This window comes from Bombina bombina, chromosome 3 (genome assembly GCF_027579735.1).
Source record: "Bombina bombina isolate aBomBom1 chromosome 3, aBomBom1.pri, whole genome shotgun sequence".
NCBI classification, from domain to species: domain Eukaryota; kingdom Metazoa; phylum Chordata; class Amphibia; order Anura; family Bombinatoridae; genus Bombina; species Bombina bombina.
The window spans coordinates 629947859-629965690 of NC_069501.1; the positions used below are offsets into that span (position 1 = coordinate 629947859).

Sequence of the window (17832 nt, forward strand, 5' to 3'; positions counted from 1 at the left end):
AGCTGTGATGGACCCCTGCCTTAGCCCCAACCTCCCTGATCCCCCCTCCAGCTCTCTAACCCTCTCCCCTACCTAATTACAGCCATCAGCTGTCTGCCAGTACCCAGTTTGGCCCCAAAAACCCCCCAAAAAGTATTTTTATTTTATTTTTACTTAAAAAAACTATTTCTGTAGTGTAGCAGCCCCCCACAATACCCCCACCCCCACCCCCCTCCCAGATCCTTTTATATTTTTTTTTTTTTTAAAAAATCCCTTTTTTCCCCCTTTCTGCCCTCATTCATTGGTGTCAGTGTGGCTAATGGGTGCACGTGCACGCGCGTGCACACGCACATGCATGCTCACGTGCACACGCGCGCATCGTGCACGCACGCGCGCATCGTGCACGCGCACCCTCACACCCGGCACTATCGCTACCGGCGCAGAGAGGGCCACAGAGTGGCTCTCTCTGCATCGGGGGCTTGTAAAATGGTATTGCAGGATGCCTCCATATTGAGGCATCACTGCAATACCCTCAGAGCTGCTGGAAGCATTTGTGATCGCTTCCTGCACTCTGTTAGACAACTGACGTACCAGGTACGTCCATTGTCATTAACTGCTTGTTAATGCATGACGTACCTGGTACGTCAGTTGTCATTAAGGGGTTAAAATTGCATGCTCTATCTGAATCATGAAAGAAAAAAATTGGGTTTAGTGTCCCTTTAAGTAAGGGGCCCCAAAATTTCTAGTGGCAGCCCTGCAAATTTTTTAAATGTATTTTTAAAACGTTTAGACTTGGCTGATATATAATTATATTGCAATACAACAGAATTGTATAATTACAAGGTGTTTACTGTGTCCCCTTCTTTAATGTATATTCCAAATCAAGGACGTAGACGCAGCTGAACTCAGATAAACTCTGCTGCGCCTGACACTCTGACAGCACAGCGCCTGACAATAATTTACGCTTGCGCTCTACAAATTCTGACTGCGCATCCTCACACTGCCAGACGTCTGGCGCCTTTGGTCTACAGTACTGGTGTCGTCCTATAGAAGGCGCTGTTATATACACGCTCCCTCATACGGATATAAAAGCCGCACACAGTAGCGTGAAAGGTCTCTCTTGTCCTCGCAATCAAGCGGGGAGCCGGTGTTCAGAGAAAACAGCGGCCTGGATTCGTGTGACGGGGTTCGGGTTAGACTAAAGGCCGTAGTTTCGCTCAGAAATAATTACGGATGCACTCCTGACAGCTGTTTGCATATTAATACAATACATTGTGTGTACATAAATAGCAAAATACGGTAACCTCAGGCACTGCAACAGTAGACATCTAAGCTACCACATTCAATTACTCCGGCTCCCGGTCACCACTAACATCGGAGGGCACCGTATAACATTCTTTAAAAAAGAAAGAAAGAAAAAAAAAATCGCATTCTAGAACTCTTATAGTAACAATTACTGATTTGGTACAATTCCAACGAGTTGTGAAACGAACCACGTTTTAGTAAGATTGAAACATACCACTACGCATATATTACCTGTTCTAACGATTCCTTGAAACAGCTACGACGCGGCTTTACCACCATAACCTCATCTAATAAAGAACATATGTTATTGTATATTAAACAATAACACAACGCACTCCTCCCAAAAAATTGTTACTGAGGTTTCAATGCGCACAGTAGTAGCACCCAGTTAGCCCTTGAAGTCACAAAATATTTGAAATTTGTAACATTTTTTGGGCACCATCTAATTCACATACCTGGTCCCTGTTTTTAAATTATTTTGAAGAATTGGTTTCATATGCACAAAAACTTCCTTTGTCTTTTAAAGGCCTTAAAATTGACATTATTTCTCCTGTGGAGATCTTGCATAGCTATTTCCTACCCAGTTCATTACCCTGTATAACTTGAAGGGTGATGCACACAGCTGCTAGCAGTTACCCCATGGCGTCCCTGTATGTGGGTGACTTGCATCCTGATGTTACAGAGGCTATGCTGTATGAGAAGTTTAGCCCTGCAGGGCCTGTTTTGTCCATTCGAGTCTGCAGGGATATGATCACCCGAAGATCACTGGGATATGCTTATGTAAACTTCCAGCAGCCTCCGGATGGTGAGCCTCAGCATGCCAAGTGTAATGATTGTTAGATTGTCATCGCTTCTTCAGTTGTTCACTGGAATAGTTGATGCATATGGTGGTTCAAATCATATGGAGGTGAGAGATATAACCAATAAAGGTAGTTTTATCCTTTGTATGGCTAGTCATGGCCTGTCTTCAAGGTTATTTACATGGCCAGAAGTAGAGGCTATCCACGTTTCAACATAGGTGGTTGCCGCCTCTTGCAAATCCGTACCAGTAGTCTTATTCCAGCATACTGTATGTATTAATTTTTGTAGCTAAATAACAATGGTTATGTCTGTTTACTTATAGTAATTTTTTTTTCTAGCCTTGATTTTAGAAATGTCTGTTGAGCCTTGCCATTAGAATTGTCTTTAAAATGTAATGTATGTGTAAGGACATTGTTCTGAATGGCATATGTCTTTTAAGATATGTTACCAGTACGTAGCCTGCTTTACTATAAATAACCCATCCAAGTGCCAGCTGCTGCTTCTAAAGAGAGCATTTGCTGTCTGACCTGTTCTACACACCGGACAGTCTTTCAGTCTGATAACTTATCCTTTCATGTGTAATTATTGCTGCCTTACGCTATTCTTTCCTTGTCTAAACGTTAACATGACTTGGCCTGTCTTTTCTAACATAATAGAATAAGTCAATAACACATTTAAATTTGAGCAAACCTAGGTAGTCTATGGTGTGTGCATGTGCCTTGTTGCAAACAAGTGTTGCTAACACTGCTGACAAAAAATGCTCAAGACACTCCTTTGCCTACCTAAAAATAATTACAGTGAATGTCAATTTTGATGCTAAAGTGCCCGGTTTTAAAAAATTCGATTAAAAACAGGGGCACATCAATTCATCAAAATTTACATTTCACTCCTGTTGAGAAAAAAAAAAAACGTACCTTTTAATCTTTACAGCAGCTCCAGCTTCCTCCTCCCGTTGCAAAGCCTCTTCCTGAATCTAAAATGAGGAATCCGGCTTCCTCCAATCACGGTGTTGAATCAGACACTGATTCCCCCGGGGGGGAGCAGTGATTGGAGGATGACCTATCCATCATTTCTGATGTCAGAAATGGCTTGCAACGACCGACCGGAGGAAGCTGGAGCTGCTGTGAAGATTAAAAGGTAATTTTTTTTTTTTTTTTCTCAACAGTATTGAAATATATATTTTGATTAATTAAAGTGCCCCTGTTTTTAACCCCTTAATGACCACAGCACTTTTCCATTTTCTGTCCGTTTGGGACCAAGGCTATTTTTACATTTCTGCGGTCTTTGTGTTTAGCTGTAATTTTCCTCTTGCTCATTTACTGTACCCATACATATTATATACTGTTTTTCTTGCCATTAAATGGACTTTCTAAAGATACTATTATTTTCATCATATCTTATAATTTACTATAAAAAAAATTATAAAATATGAGGAAAAAATTGAAAAAAAACACACTTTTTCTAACTATGACCCCCAAAATCTGTTACACATCTACAACTACCAAAAAACACCCGTGCTAAATAGTTTCTAAATTTTGTCCTTAGTTTAGAAATACCCAATGTTTACATGTTCTTTGCTTTTTTTGTAAGTTATAGGGCCATAAATACAAGTAGCACTTTGCTATTTCCAAACCATTATTTTTCAAAATTAGCGCTAGTTACATTGGGACACTAATATCTTTCAGGAATCTCTGAATATCCATTGACATGTATATATTTTTTTTTTAGAAGAACTCCCAAAGTATTCATCTAGGCCCATTTTGGTATATTTCATGCCACCATTTCACCGCCAAATGCGATTAAATACAAAAATCGTTCACTTTTTTACTAATTTTTTCTCAAACTTTTGGTTTCTCACTGAAATTATTTACAAACAGCTTGTGTAATTATGGCTTAAATGGTTGTAAATTCTTCTCTGGGATCCCCTTTGTTCAGAAATAGCAGACATATATGGCTTTGGCGTTGCTTTTTAGTAATTAGAAGGCTGCTAAATGCCACTGTGCACTACATGTGTATTATGCCCAGCAGTGAAGGGGTTAATTATGGAGCATGTAGGGAGCTTTTAGGGATAATTTTAGCTTTAGTGTAGTGTAGTAGACAACCCCAAGTATTGATCTAGGCCAATTTTGGTATATTTCATGCCACCATTTCACCGCCAAATGCGATCAAATTAAAAAAACCATTAAATTTTTCACAATTTTAGGTTTCTCACTGAAATCATTTACAAACAGCTTGTGCAATTATGGCACAAATGGTTGTAAATGCTTCTCTGGGATGCCCTTTGTTCAGAAATAACAGACATATATGGCTTTGGCGTTGCTTTTTGGTAATTAGAAGGCCGCCAAATGCCGATGCATTTCACACGTGTATTATGGCTAGCAGTGAAGGGGTTAATTATGTAGCTTGCAGGGTTAATTTTAGCTTTAGTGTAGAGCTCAGCCTCCCACCTGAAACATGAGACCCCCTGATTCCTCCCAAACAGCTCTCTTCCCTCCCCCACCCCACAATTGTGTCCGCCATCTTAAGTACTGGCAGAAACTCTGCCAGTACTAAAATAAAAGCTATATTTGGGCTTTTTTGTGTGTTTTTTTTTTTTTTTAGCATATTTACATATGCTGCTGTGTAGGATCCCCCCTTAGCTCCCAGCCTCACTGATCCCCCACCAAACAGCTCTCTAACCCTCCCCCTCTGCCTTAATGGGCGCCATCTTGGGTACTGGCAGCTGTCTGCCAGTACCCAGTTTAGTAAAAAAATGTGCCTTTTTTTTTTTAAAAAAAAAACGACCTTTTCTGTAGTGTAGCTTCCCCCCTCCCCCCCCCAAGATCAACCCCCCACCCCTTCCAGGTCCCTTAGCTGTTTATTTACAGCTTTAAAAACTTTTTTTTTTTAAACTTTTCCCAGTTTTATTTTTCTGTAGTGCAGCGGTTCGCTCCCGCCCCGTGCGCGCGCGCTCCCGCCCGTCCCGCCCCCCTTCACTCCATTCGGCACATCGATGGCCGCCCACCCGCCTCCCAGACTTGCTCCCACCCACCAACGATACCGGCCACCAATGTCCGGTGCAGAGAGGGCCACAGAGTGGCTCTCTCTGCATCGGATGGCCAAGGGGGGTTATTGCAGGATGCCTCGATATCGAGGCATCACTGCAATAACCGGAAAGCAGCTGGAAGCGTGCAGGATCGCTTCCAGCTGCTTTCCAGACCAAGGACGTACGCCACACGTCCTCGGTCATTAACTGTATTTTTTTTTGAGGACGTGTGGCGTACGTCCTTGGTCATTAAGGGGTTAATCAAACTTTTAAAAACCAGGCACTTTAGCATCAAAATTGACATTCACTTTAAAACATCTCCAGATCCGCAAAACAACTACTTGCCTTGAAAGACAAAGTATCTAATATGCAAATGCTGCTTAACAAATAGCTGTTCAATGCAAAAAAGGTGTTTAATATCTTGTAAATATGCACTTCAAGAAAGAGAGTCAAAATGAACAAAGTTCACTGTATCTGAAACATAATAGTTTAATTTTGACTTTCATGCCCTTTACTTAACTGCTTTGCAATCTGTGTGTATTATACCTTGCCATATTTGACTATATATGAAATATATATATTTGACTGCTCTTCTCTACAGCTGAACGGGCTTTGGATACCATGAACTTTGATGTGATCAAAGGAAAGCCTATTCGCATTATGTGGTCTCAGCGGGATCCTTCCCTCAGAAAGTCTGGTGTGGGCAATGTTTTCATCAAGAACCTTGACAAATCCATTGACAACAAAGCACTTTATGATACATTTTCTGCTTTTGGAAATATACTTTCGTGCAAGGTAAGTAGATTCCTATATTTCTCCCTGAAATATGCACCATTGGTAAATTATGTAGCATGTGGAGTGATTCTCCTGAAATTATTTTTTTATATTTTTTTTGCAGGTTGTGTGTGATGAGAATGGCTCAAAGGGTTATGCTTTTGTACACTTTGAAACCCAGGATGCTGCAGATAGAGCCATAGAGAAGATGAATGGCATGCTACTCAATGACCGCAAAGTGTGAGATATACTATGGTACTTAGGGATGGTTAAGGTCATGGCTGGAAAATTTATATTATTTACCGGTCAGATGAAAAAGTTTTCTAGTTCAGTGTTCTATGATAAAGTCTTATGTCCACTGCAATCTCCTACTAGTCTGGGGCTAGTGTATTTTTGCAGCCCTGGTGATAGGAACCAAAGCTTTTTTGTTGAGTAGCCAGCTGTTCAAAGGAAAACAGAGTGTGGTGTGAGCTATGTGACAAGACATAGATAAGGACTTTATAGTTAGGTGGGAGAAACACAACTAAATTGGTCTGGTAGGAATGTGGTATACAGTCTTAACTTTTTTTTTTCCCTGTGCAGGTTTGTTGGACGTTTTAAATGTCGTAGGGAGAGAGAGGCGGAGCTTGGAGCCAAAGCCAGAGAGTTCACCAACGTTTACATCAAAAACTTCGGAGAAGATATGGACGATGAGCGCCTGAAAGAGACTTTCAGCAAATACGGTAACTTTTGAGGGTTTTTGCTCAGTCCCTTGCTAAAGTGCTGCCTCAGACCCTTCCTGGGGCCACATGCTTCTGAATTCCTGTGTGCCGTGGGTTACTATGTGAGCTTCCTGGCTCCTTTCCCGCATGTGGGCTCCTGGTATCACGTTTGCCGTGCACCTGCATGCTGTGACCCTGTAACCTCTGCGGGTAACTGGTGTCTCTTGGCTGCAGGGAAGACTCTGAGCGTTAAGGTGATGACTGACCCCAGTGGCAAGTCCAAAGGGTTTGGCTTTGTCAGCTTTGAAAAGCACGAAGATGCAAATAAGGTAAGAGCTCCCCTGGAGGACTAGGCAGGCAACTATAGTCTGCATGGAAGAACCAGGTGTGGGGGAGCTCTGCTAAACATGTGTGCATTAAGAAGAGGGGGCAGAATTCTCCTGGACACCTCTGACTCGTTCCTGTCTTCGCCAGGCTGTGGATGACATGAATGGAAAGGACGTGAACGGGAAGGTGATGTTTGTTGGCAGAGCACAGAAGAAAGTGGAACGTCAGGCAGAGCTCAAAAGGAGATTCGAGCAACTGAAGCAAGAGAGGCTTAGCCGTTACCAAGTGAGTAAACACAATCTACATGCTAATATTTCATATAGTATTTATTGTATCTTGCCGTCATACCACATTTCATCCTGCATCAATCCTCTATTTGGTGCCTTGCATCAGTAAGTATTTCTTTATTTTTATGCTTCCTTTTTTTTTTTTCCAGGGGGTGAATTTATATATAAAGAATTTAGATGACACCATTGATGATGAAAAGCTTAGAAAGGAGTTTTCACCCTTTGGATCAATTACTAGTGCTAAGGTGAGAGGAAAAACTGTGTGAACTAACATGAGGTTCTAAATATATAATGCAGCCAAAACGTATCTGTAAAACTTTCTCTTTTAACCCCATTAAACCCCTTTAATTCATGCATAGTTGTTGTTGTTTTTTTTTTTTAAGTAAACTCCCGGAAGTCCCTGGTCATTTCTGTATATGGAAGGTGTTATCCAGGCAATAGCTGCAGCAAAATGCACACATGCACTTTAGGGAGCAAAATCGCATGACACCTGACTGAAGCAGTGCACAGTATATAATGTGCACTGCTTTCACAAAGCATGTGAGATCATCCCCATGGAAATGAGCAAGCCTCTTGGCAACAAACAATAGAATTTTTACCTCCCTTGTGAAAGTTATAGGATTTTAAACATAGCACTGTTGATGAGGTTTGGCTGGGACACCCAGTGAAAGGGGCTGGAAAAACAAGAAGACACTCCCCCCTCTTCGCTGCATATGAAAAGACAGATAAACAGGAGCCGGGAATGTATACATCTGACACTGTGCGGCTTGTTTAGTAGTTTGAAAATCAGCACAATGTAATTAAAAAAAAAAAATAAGCAAAACTAAATTTTTACAAAAACACTACCAGATGGGCTATATAAATGGATCATCTTCAAAATATTTATGCAAAGAAACATCCAGTGTACAATGATGTCCCTTTTAAAATATAAACTCCGCCCCCCCCCCCCAAACTGTTTTACCTTAATTGACCCTTCTATATCATGCACATAACTCAAAATGTTTTATGGCACTTTAACGTTACAATTTGAGCAAGATCATACAACATTCTTTCTTTTACAAGATACAATGAGTCCACAGATTTCATCCTTGTGGGTTATCGCCTCCTGGTCAAAAGGAGGAGGCAAAGAGCACCACAGCAGAGCTGTGTGTGTGTGTGTGTGTGTGTGTATATATATATATATATATCTCCTCCCTTCCCTCCCACTCCAGTCATTCTCTTTGCCTGTGTTAGTGATAGGAAGAGGTAAAGTTCTTCGAGCAGTGGTGCCTTCAGTTTAGGTTCCCTGTCTTGTCCCTCCCTTTTCATCCGTGTACTATAGGTTTGGAATTGTATCCCACAAGTAAGGATGAAATCCGTGGACTCATAGTATCTTGTAAAAGAAAAGGGAAATGTATTCTTACCTGATAAATTTGTTTCTTTTACGATACGATGAGTCCATGGCCCGCCCTGTTTTTTTGTAAGACAGGTATTTAACTTTGTTAAACTTCAGTCACCTCTGCACCTTGGCTTTTCCTTTCTCTTCCTAACTTCGGTCAAATGACTGGAGTGGGAGGGAAGGGAGGAGCTATATATACAGCTCTGCTGTGGTGCTCTTTGCCGCCTCCTGCTGACCAGCAGGCGATATCCCACAAGTAAGGATGAAATCCATGGACTCCTATCGTAAAAGAAACAAATTTATCAGGTAAGAATAAATTTCCCTTTTTTCTCAACCTGACCTTTGGTTTAGTGTCCCAAAAGCTTACTGAGATTTCATCCTGGACACTGTGACAGACTAATGTGATGGTTTATTTGCAAAATAAACATCTCATTTATAAAATATAGCCAGTTGTTTGCTATGACCCAAGTATTTAAATCACATTTCAAATTAGTTTGGGCAAATACTCTATGCTATCATCTAAATGGCAGATAAAAACTGCGCTTTTTTTATTTATTTAAATGACTCATTTCTTAATTGGTTTGGTTTGTTCATTTATCTTACTGTATTAACATCTACTACCGAGAAATTTACTTCTCATCTCATTAACTGTAACGTAGCACTGTACAGTATAAACTTCTGCATATCTTTACTGTCCTCCTGGGGCACTATCAACTATCCTGTCTCTGCTGTGTGGTGCAGGGTTAGGGTTATTAAGTGCTAGAGAAAGGCAAAGGAAATCCAGATGGAGCATATTGCACCTTGTGTTCTGTCTCTACACCTTTGCTACAAGGTGTCTTTTAGGATTAGTGTTGTTCGCTGTTATCTACACCTGTTTACACTGCTTGTCCCTTACAGGTAATGCTAGAGGAAGGACGAAGCAAAGGTTTTGGCTTTGTGTGTTTCTCATCCCCTGAAGAAGCCACTAAAGCTGTAACTGAGATGAATGGTCGAATAGTGGGTTCCAAGCCTCTCTATGTGGCATTAGCTCAGAGAAAGGAAGAACGCAAAGCTCATCTTACCAATCAGTATATGCAGCGCATTGCGGGTATGAGGGCACTGCCTGCCAACACACTTATTAACCAGTTCCAACCTGCACCTGGGGGATATTTTGTTCCAGCTGTACCACAGGTAGGTCTACTGTTATTTTTGTGTAATGTGTTTTTATTATTTAAAAAAAAAAAAAAAAAAGGTTTGCAGATTGCATTGTTTATCCATATTCATCATTATTGTGCATAATATGAACCCCTCCTTTTCTAGGCCCAGAACAGACCTACATACTATGCACCTAATCACATGGCTCAAATGAGACCTGGTCCTCGCTGGCAGCAAACTGGACGCCCTCAAGGTAAGCAGATCATGCATGATTTAATTCTCCCATATCTTAGTAATGTGAACAAAAGCAGCGTAGAGATAAAGCATTGTAAACCTGACTACATGTCTATTACACTTACTGTACTTTGTTCTTCTTTTCTAAGGTTTCCAGCCCATGTCTAATGCACTTAGGCAGAGTGGGCCTCGTCAATCACTTCGTCACCTACCGCCTTCCAGTACTCAGGGCTCCCGTGGCATCCCCAGCATAACACAGAGAGTTGGTATGAGACATAAGCTGTTACATAGGCTTTTGCTTTTACAAAACGAAAGCAGTTATCCCAGTCAATGTGAGCAAAAAGTAAAGTAACATTAGACCCTTATTTGAAAGACCCTTCCCTCGCAACTAGGAATTCTTGGGCTTTTAACCATTACATATATCACAACTTTAGTTTGGACTGATGTTCATAATTAGGGGGAAATCCTTTGCACTAGAGAGGTTATTAATGATTACTTAACATGCACTCACTTAAACGTTTTCATATATATGTATATATATATATATATATATATATATATATATATATATATATATATGTTGCTCATTAAGATGTCACCATCTAGGAGTAATATTTTCTTAGTGATTTTAAAGGATTGTATCCTGCATCTATAGACCATACATTATATTCGTTTATGGCATTGACATTCTGTTGGGGCACCAACCATTATCTTGTTCCTGCTGTGTGGTGCTGGGATAGGATCAGTTGAGTGCCAGATAAAATGTAGAGGAAATCCAGACAAAGCATATTTTGCCTTGTGTTTTGTCTCTACACCTCTGCTACACAATCCTTTTCAGTTTGCTAGCTCTGTATTACACAATCTTCACCCTGTCTGCTCCTTTCAGGTTAAAGGGTAGACACAGTTAAATATTCTCTGAAGAAGCAATTAAGTTAGGTGAAGGAATTACACAAAACTTATCACCACTGATTTGCGAATTGTTGGATATGAGACAGCTTGTATATTTTGTACCAAAACAGAGGCAGCCTGTGATCTTAAAGAAAACTTCCCATTTAGTTTTTTTAGACATGTTTATCAAGAGTCAGAGTTCTTATGTTTGTTGCATTAGCTCTGGCTTGATTCAGAGAATAGCAAATAATGCTTTTTGGTTATGTTTTTATTGCAATTTTACATAGTGCCTGGACAAAAAGAATACTCTAATGTAGTATTAGAGCGTTTTATTTACTACTGTTTGCACAGAAATGTGTGTTAAACTCAAAAGGGATCAGCAATTCACTGCAGTTTAAACACAGTTCTGTGAAAGCAATAGTGCAATGATAAATGTGATAATGCATTTGAGCATTGTTTGTTACTTGTTATTGCTGATATGCTTTAAAATTGCTCAAGAAACTACTCAAGTTGACTTATGTATATATGCAATAGCAGAACATATTTATTGAATCTATAACACTTTCTTGCTGTGCAGGGGTGTCTTCTGCTACACAGACCATTGTCCCTCGTCCCCCAGTTGCCGCTGCTCCTCGTGCTGTGCCTCCTTACAAGTATACACGCTGCCCACTCCCTGGAGTTCAGGCAATACAGGTAGGTAGTTTGCCAACACTGCTGTGAAATGTAATCTTGAAACGTTGTTGCGGTGGGATTTTTTGTTGTGGTTTTTTTTTTTTTTTTTTTTTTTTTTTTTTTTGGGACAGTCTAGTCAAAATTACACTTTCATGATTCAGATAGGGTACGCAATTTTAAACAACTTTCCAATTCACTTTTATTATCAAATTTGCTTTGTTCTTTTGGTATTGTTAGTTGAAAGCTAAACCTAGGTAGGCTTATATGCTAATTTCTAAGCCCTTGAAGCCCACCTCTTATCCGAATGCATTTGACAGTTTTTCCACAGCTAGATGGCGTTAGTTTATGTGTGCCATATAGATAACATTGTGCTCACGCCCGTAGAGTTACTTAGGAGAGAGCACTGATTGGCTAAAATGCAAGTCTGTCAAAATAACTGAAATAAGGGAGCAGTCTGTAGAGGCTTAGTTACAAGGTAATCACAAAGGTAAAACGTATATTAATACTGGGTAATAAAGGCATTATCTTTTTAATCAGTACAAATTCTGCAGTAGACTGTCCTTTTTAAATAAATTCAATAAACATCATATGTTTTCATTTAAAGGGGCAGTAAACGCTTCTATTGTCTTACTATAGAGTACCATATCTATCTAAACATTTTTAGAACTCAACATTTTTCATTAACCAAACTCCACTTGCCTTATTACAAAGTGCATTGTATTATAGTTTCTGTTAAAGTCAATTTGGAAAGATAGGTAGCAGGATAAGCCTTGAAGTCTGGTGTGGCTTTTCTAATTCTCCAAACAGTATATTGCAAAGTGGTTTTACTATGCATAACTAAACTGCTTATATTTACATCTCATGGTATTAAGCATTTTCTTATTAGTGAATTAAAACTCCATCTTTCTCAATTCTGTATGAAACGTATCCGTTCTTTTTCTTTTCTGAATTAATTTTGTACGGGAGGTGTTTCAAATAAATGAATGTTTATGGAACCATGGAATCTGTATACTTTGCATAATTGTTAACATGGGTCCTGTATTCATAAATTAATATTAAAATCTAGATGTTAATCATGTGGTTAGGATACTTATAGGATAAACTTGTTTCAGTATTTTCTTTTGTGACTGAGTATTCATTTTTAAGATTCTTATATTATTTGAAGTTAAACATTGCTTATGCTTGCCCTACAATGAAAGAACACATGTTCAGACAAACTACATGGTGGATGGAGCTCTGATGCACTTTGTATCTCTTCCCACAGACTCCCCAGCCAGCTGTGCACGTACAGGGACAGGAACCTCTCACTGCTTCCATGCTGGCTGCTGCTCCTCCTCAGGAGCAGAAGCAGATGTTGGGTGAGTCTCTAGCTACAGTTTAGGAAGATCATGTGAGTAGAGGACAGACAGAACATATAAATTACTCGTATTCTTTCTTCAGGAGAACGTCTTTTCCCTCTCATCCAATCCATGCACCCCTCATTGGCGGGTAAAATCACAGGAATGCTGCTGGAGATAGATAACTCAGAGCTGTTACACATGCTGGAGTCCCCTGAATCACTGCGCTCTAAAGTAAGCGCTTTATGCTTGTTGACTTGGCTGCATTTTTCATCTGATGGGTTTGCATAGGTAGATGAGTGTATTCATTATCTTGGAACAGTACCAGATATGGTGAGCACCTGAGAAAATGTGCTTTGTAAATTCCTCTGTTTCTAATGACTTGGAGGTACACCTAAGTCACTGATAGTATAACCACCAGGAAGGACAAGAACCTGTGGATCCTGTAACAGTTATCCCAGGGGCTTTTCTGTAAAAGGAGAGCAAAGATAGACTGGATAATAAGGCACTTGTCTATCAACCAACTGCTAAGTAAAAGATTACTTAAAGGGACAGTCAAGTCAAAATTAAACTTTCATGATTCAGATAGAGCATGCAATTTTAAACAACTTTCCAATTTACTTCCATTAACAAAATGTGCAGAGTCTTTTTATGTTTAAACTTTTTAAGTCACCAGCTCCTATTGAGCATGTGCAGAATAAACGTGTATGCATTTGTGATTGGCTGATGACTGTCACATGGTACAGGGGGAGTGGAAATAGTGAACTTTTAAAATTGTCAGAAAAAAATCTACTACTCATTTGAAGTTCAGACTAAGTGCTATTGCATTGTCTTATCATGCATTTGTTGATTATGCAAATCTACTGTGTTGACTGATCCTTTAACCAAATTTAGATGATATCTCAGAGGACCCCTGATTATCAGTTCCCCCTTAGAAAACTCCTTGAAGAAGCAAGTGGAGACTATTATGGTCCATACCTCTGGTTCTTCAAATACATTTCCTTCTATAGGAAAAAGCTTAAAGGGACACTGAACTCAATTTTTTTGTGTGTGATTCAGATAGATCATGCAATTTTAAGCAACTTTCTAATTTATTCCTATTAATTTTTTCGTTCTCTTGCTATCTTTATTTGAAAAATAAGGCATCTAAGCTTTTGTTAGGTTCAGAACTATGGACAACACTTTTTTTATTGGTGGATGAATTTATCCACCAATCGCCAAGGACAACCCAGGTTGTTCACCAAAAATGGGCCGGCATCTAAACTTACATTCTTGCATTTCAAATAAAGATACCAAGAGAATGAAGAAAATTTGATAATAGGAGTAAATTAGAAAGTTGCTTAAAATTTCTTGCTCTATCTGAATCACAAAATAAAATTTGGGTTCAGTATCCCTTTAAAGGGCCAGTAAACCTAGGAAATTTTATATAATTCTGCACATAATGCAGAATTATATAACATTAGTTTAGCTCCAGAATTCAAAAGTGAATAGTTAAAAAGATATCACACAAAGAAAACAGAACACTGCTCTTGGCTCTACTGAGCGGGTCTGTTTTCTTCTCCTAAGCGCATCTGGACACACTGTCTAATCACAGCCGGCCGGATCGCGCTACTAAAATCAATGTAGCTCGCTCCCGCTACCAGAGTGGGAGCGAGCTACATTGATTTTAATAGCGTGATTGGGCGCGCTGTGAATAGACAGCATGCCCGTGATGCGTTTAGCATAAGAAAACAGACCCGCTCAGTAGAGCCAGGAGCGGCGTTCTGTTTTCTTTGCGTGATATCAATTTAACTATTCACTTTTAGAAATCTGGAGCTAAGCTAATGATATATAATTCTGCACTATGTGCAGAATTATATAACATTTCCTAGGTTTACTGGCCCTTTTAAGACATTTAAAGTGATTTTAATTTAATGAATTACTGCCCAGTATCTAAAAAGAATCTTGAGAACATGGGCACTTTAATTCATTAAAATTTTGAAAGACCATTCCTCTGCCGCATCTCCTACTTTCTTTAGCTGATTGATGAAGAATCCGGCTTCCTCCAATCGTTGCGTGCCCCATCTGGCATGCAGCTCGTGGGGCATGCAACGATTGGAGGAAGCCGGATTAGGCATCTGTCTGCTAAAGAAAGTAGGAGATGCGGCAGAGGAACTGCGTTGTTTACCATCACTAAATGGTAAAATTTTTAAAAATGAAGCGTCTTTCAAATTTTTAATGAATTAGAGTGCCCATAGATTCTTTTTAGATACTGCACAGTAATTCATTAAACTTTACAAACAATTTAAAGTGAAGGTCCATTTTGATGAATTAGTGCCCAGTTTTTAATAAACCTATTAAAAACAAGGGCACTTTAATTCATCAAAATTGACATTTCACTGTTTTCTTCAAAAACTTACCTTTTAATCCTGAATGCCGCTCCAGCGATTCCTCTGGCCGTCCAATCACAGCTCCCCCCGGGGGAATCTTGGCCTGAGGCAACGCTGTGATTGGAGGAAGCCAGATGCGTCATTTTGGACCCGCGAAGACGGCTTGCGACGGGTGGAGGAAGTGCTGGAGCAGCTGCCAGGATTAAAAGGTAAGTTTTTGAAGAAAACAGTGAAATGTCAATTTTGATGAATTAAAGTGCCCTTGTTTTTAATAGGTTTATTAAAAACTGAGCACTAATTCATCAAAATGGACCTTCACTTCAAGGGAGATTTAGGTAAGCTACTTGGAGTACTGATGCCTGGCAATCTGTGGGTCAAATTTAGAGCTAAAGTGGCCACTAGAAACACATTATCAAGACATTACATTAGTAAGGTAAAGGTTGATTTTTATGCTGTCTGCTAAATAAGACTGGAAAAACAAACAAACGGAGAATGGGAGAATACCCAAAACTTAATTCTCCTTGATTCACTACAGGTAGAGGAGGCAGTGGCTGTTTTGCAAGCTCACCAAGCCAAGAAGGATGCTGCGCAAAAAGTGGGGATCGTTGCTACCTCCTGAGCCAGGGTGACCTGTATGTATTCGCACTTACTGTACCAGCTATGCAAAGCTTTTAATCAAACATACGTTTGCATTATTGACACTAAGCTCATGCTGAACTCATAAAGGTTTGCTTTAAGAAAAAAAAAAAAGTTTAAATATGGCATTCTTCTAATGTTCCACCAGAGTTTGTGACTTAGTTTTTTATTGATGGAATTTTACTGCAAATGAGGGCCAGTAAAAGCTAATAACTTGTAAGCATTTGGTCAACATTAGAGTTTTAGGATCAAAAGATAAATTGGAATAAAATATAGAGATTGTATTTAAAACAAGAGTAGTTGCTTTAGCCAATAGTAAAGGTAGTAAAAAAAAGGTTCCACAGAGGCTAAGTGAGTGGACAGCATTAAAGGTTAAAGAACAAAATAATAAGAGTTTTGCGTTGACAATGAGTTTGTCAGTGTACTGTGTGAAAACCATTCTTCGAAGGATAGAAAATGGGCAGTTTTTCAAAATTCATTTATAAAATGCAAAGGTTTTGTTGCCTTAGTGAGCTTATTGACCTTCTCCAAACTTCTGGAAATTTCTATTTATTAATTGTTAAGGTTTGACCCTCCCTATGTCCCTTTGCCTAAAAATCACTTGTAAGATTATCTACAAAATGTCATTTTCTTGTGCTATTTTGTGATGCACGAACAAAAATATATGTGAGCAAAAAATGTATTTGATTTCAGTGCTCTGAAATATTCACTACTATTATTAGTTGCAACTGTAATTTGTTTTTACATTTTTTATTTTATTTTTTAAGGGATCAAAGAAGCCAAATAATCCCAGGATATGTGAGGGTTTTGAAAATGGCTGCCAAGTCTCACCTTTACCACATGCTGCTTATCTCGGCTGGAGATATTGTCTTGTTTGTATAACATGTGGTATATGCACTTTGTTGCTTTATGCCCTGGAGTTGAGAAGTTGCATCTTGGGTGAGCGCCACAAATTCTTTATATGGAGATATCAGCAGTCATGTTTTTATTTTTGGTGGTTTTAGTTCGAAAAATTTGGATGTAACCTGAAAACAATTTCTCTGAAATAAACAATTTTAGAATTACTGTGTGACTTGTTTTGCTTACTACTTTAAAAATAAGTAAACCTCAAGGCAGCTATTAACGTCAAGCCTATTTGTATGTTGCTTGATGATGACTGAAACAGAACATTGTACTTTATATCAACACCACTAATAAATATAAGTTATTTTATTGTTACAGTAAATGAATACTAAGCACACGTAACCGATTCATTTGTTTTTTGTTGTTTTGCTGAATATGCCAGCTTTTTTTTCTGTGGTTGCTGTTCTTATCAGCCAGTAAGCAACATATACTTAAAGTGAAGGTCAATTTTAGATAAATTAGTGCCCTGTTTTTAATAAACCTTTTAAAAACCAGGGCACTTTAATTCATTGAAATTGACATTTCACCCCTTTTCTTCAAAATATTACTTTTTAATCCTGTCAGCCGCTGTAGCGCATCCTCCGCCCGTCACAGGTCCAAAATGACGAATCCGGCTTCCTCCCATCACTGCGTTGCATCAAGCCATGATCCCCGGGGGGAAAGTCGTGATTGGAAGAAGACGGATTCCATATTTCTGACATAAGAAGAGGCTTCAGATGTCCGGGGGAATTGTTGGAGCAGTATTTAGGATTAAAAGGTACGTTTTTGAAGAAAAGGAGTGAAATGTCAAATTTGATAAATTTAAAGTGCCCTTCTTTTTAATAGGTTTATTAAAAACCTAGCACTAATTCATCCAAATTGACCTTCACTTTAACTATTAATTCTACACAAAGATGCACTTTCAATTTAAAGGTATATAAAACAGTCTGTTTCATTGTAATAAAAAAAAGCACTAAGCAGAGGCTTATACTTGGATACCACTGGAATATGTACTCTTCATGATTGTTAAATATTTTACTTTTTATTTTAACTTAATTTGTGCAGTTTTCATTACTTCTTGTTAGTCCTACAAGGGGCTGGGC

At 39.1% G+C, this 17832-nt stretch overlaps 1 protein-coding gene and 2 non-coding genes across 3 annotated transcripts; all 3 read left to right on the forward strand.

Annotated features, from left to right (window-relative positions):
* The first annotated feature begins 1097 nt into the window (after positions 1–1097).
* On the forward strand, positions 1098–16912 carry PABPC4 (poly(A) binding protein cytoplasmic 4). The gene is made up of 15 exons (XM_053707316.1): positions 1098–2089; positions 5712–5905; positions 6009–6124; positions 6467–6606; positions 6820–6914; positions 7060–7197; positions 7349–7444; positions 9475–9747; positions 9877–9964; positions 10095–10211; positions 11411–11526; positions 12770–12863; positions 12946–13076; positions 15747–15843; positions 16615–16912. Exons 1-14 carry the CDS (start codon positions 1897–1899, stop codon positions 15828–15830), a joined length of 1875 nt encoding a protein of 624 aa, XP_053563291.1. The 5' UTR covers positions 1098–1896; the 3' UTR covers positions 15831–15843; positions 16615–16912.
* LOC128654782 (small nucleolar RNA SNORA55) lies at positions 9282–9410 on the forward strand. The gene has a single exon (XR_008401508.1). It is a non-coding gene; the product is annotated as a small nucleolar RNA SNORA55 (small nucleolar RNA).
* On the forward strand, positions 10643–10773 carry LOC128654783 (small nucleolar RNA SNORA55). The gene has a single exon (XR_008401509.1). It is a non-coding gene; the product is annotated as a small nucleolar RNA SNORA55 (small nucleolar RNA).
* Positions 16913–17832: the final 920 nt, after the last annotated feature.

Bases quoted from the DNA above. Each gene is read 5' to 3' on its own strand.
- PABPC4 (XM_053707316.1), top strand. From the start codon at position 1,897: ATGCACACAGCTGCTAGCAGTTACCCCATGGCGTCCCTGTATGTGGGT. The intron at 6,125-6,466 runs GTGAGATATACT...TTCCCTGTGCAG, and splicing joins CTACTCAATGACCGCAAAGT to GTTTGTTGGACGTTTTAAAT. The intron at 6,607-6,819 runs GTAACTTTTGAG...TCTTGGCTGCAG, and splicing joins AGAGACTTTCAGCAAATACG to GGAAGACTCTGAGCGTTAAG.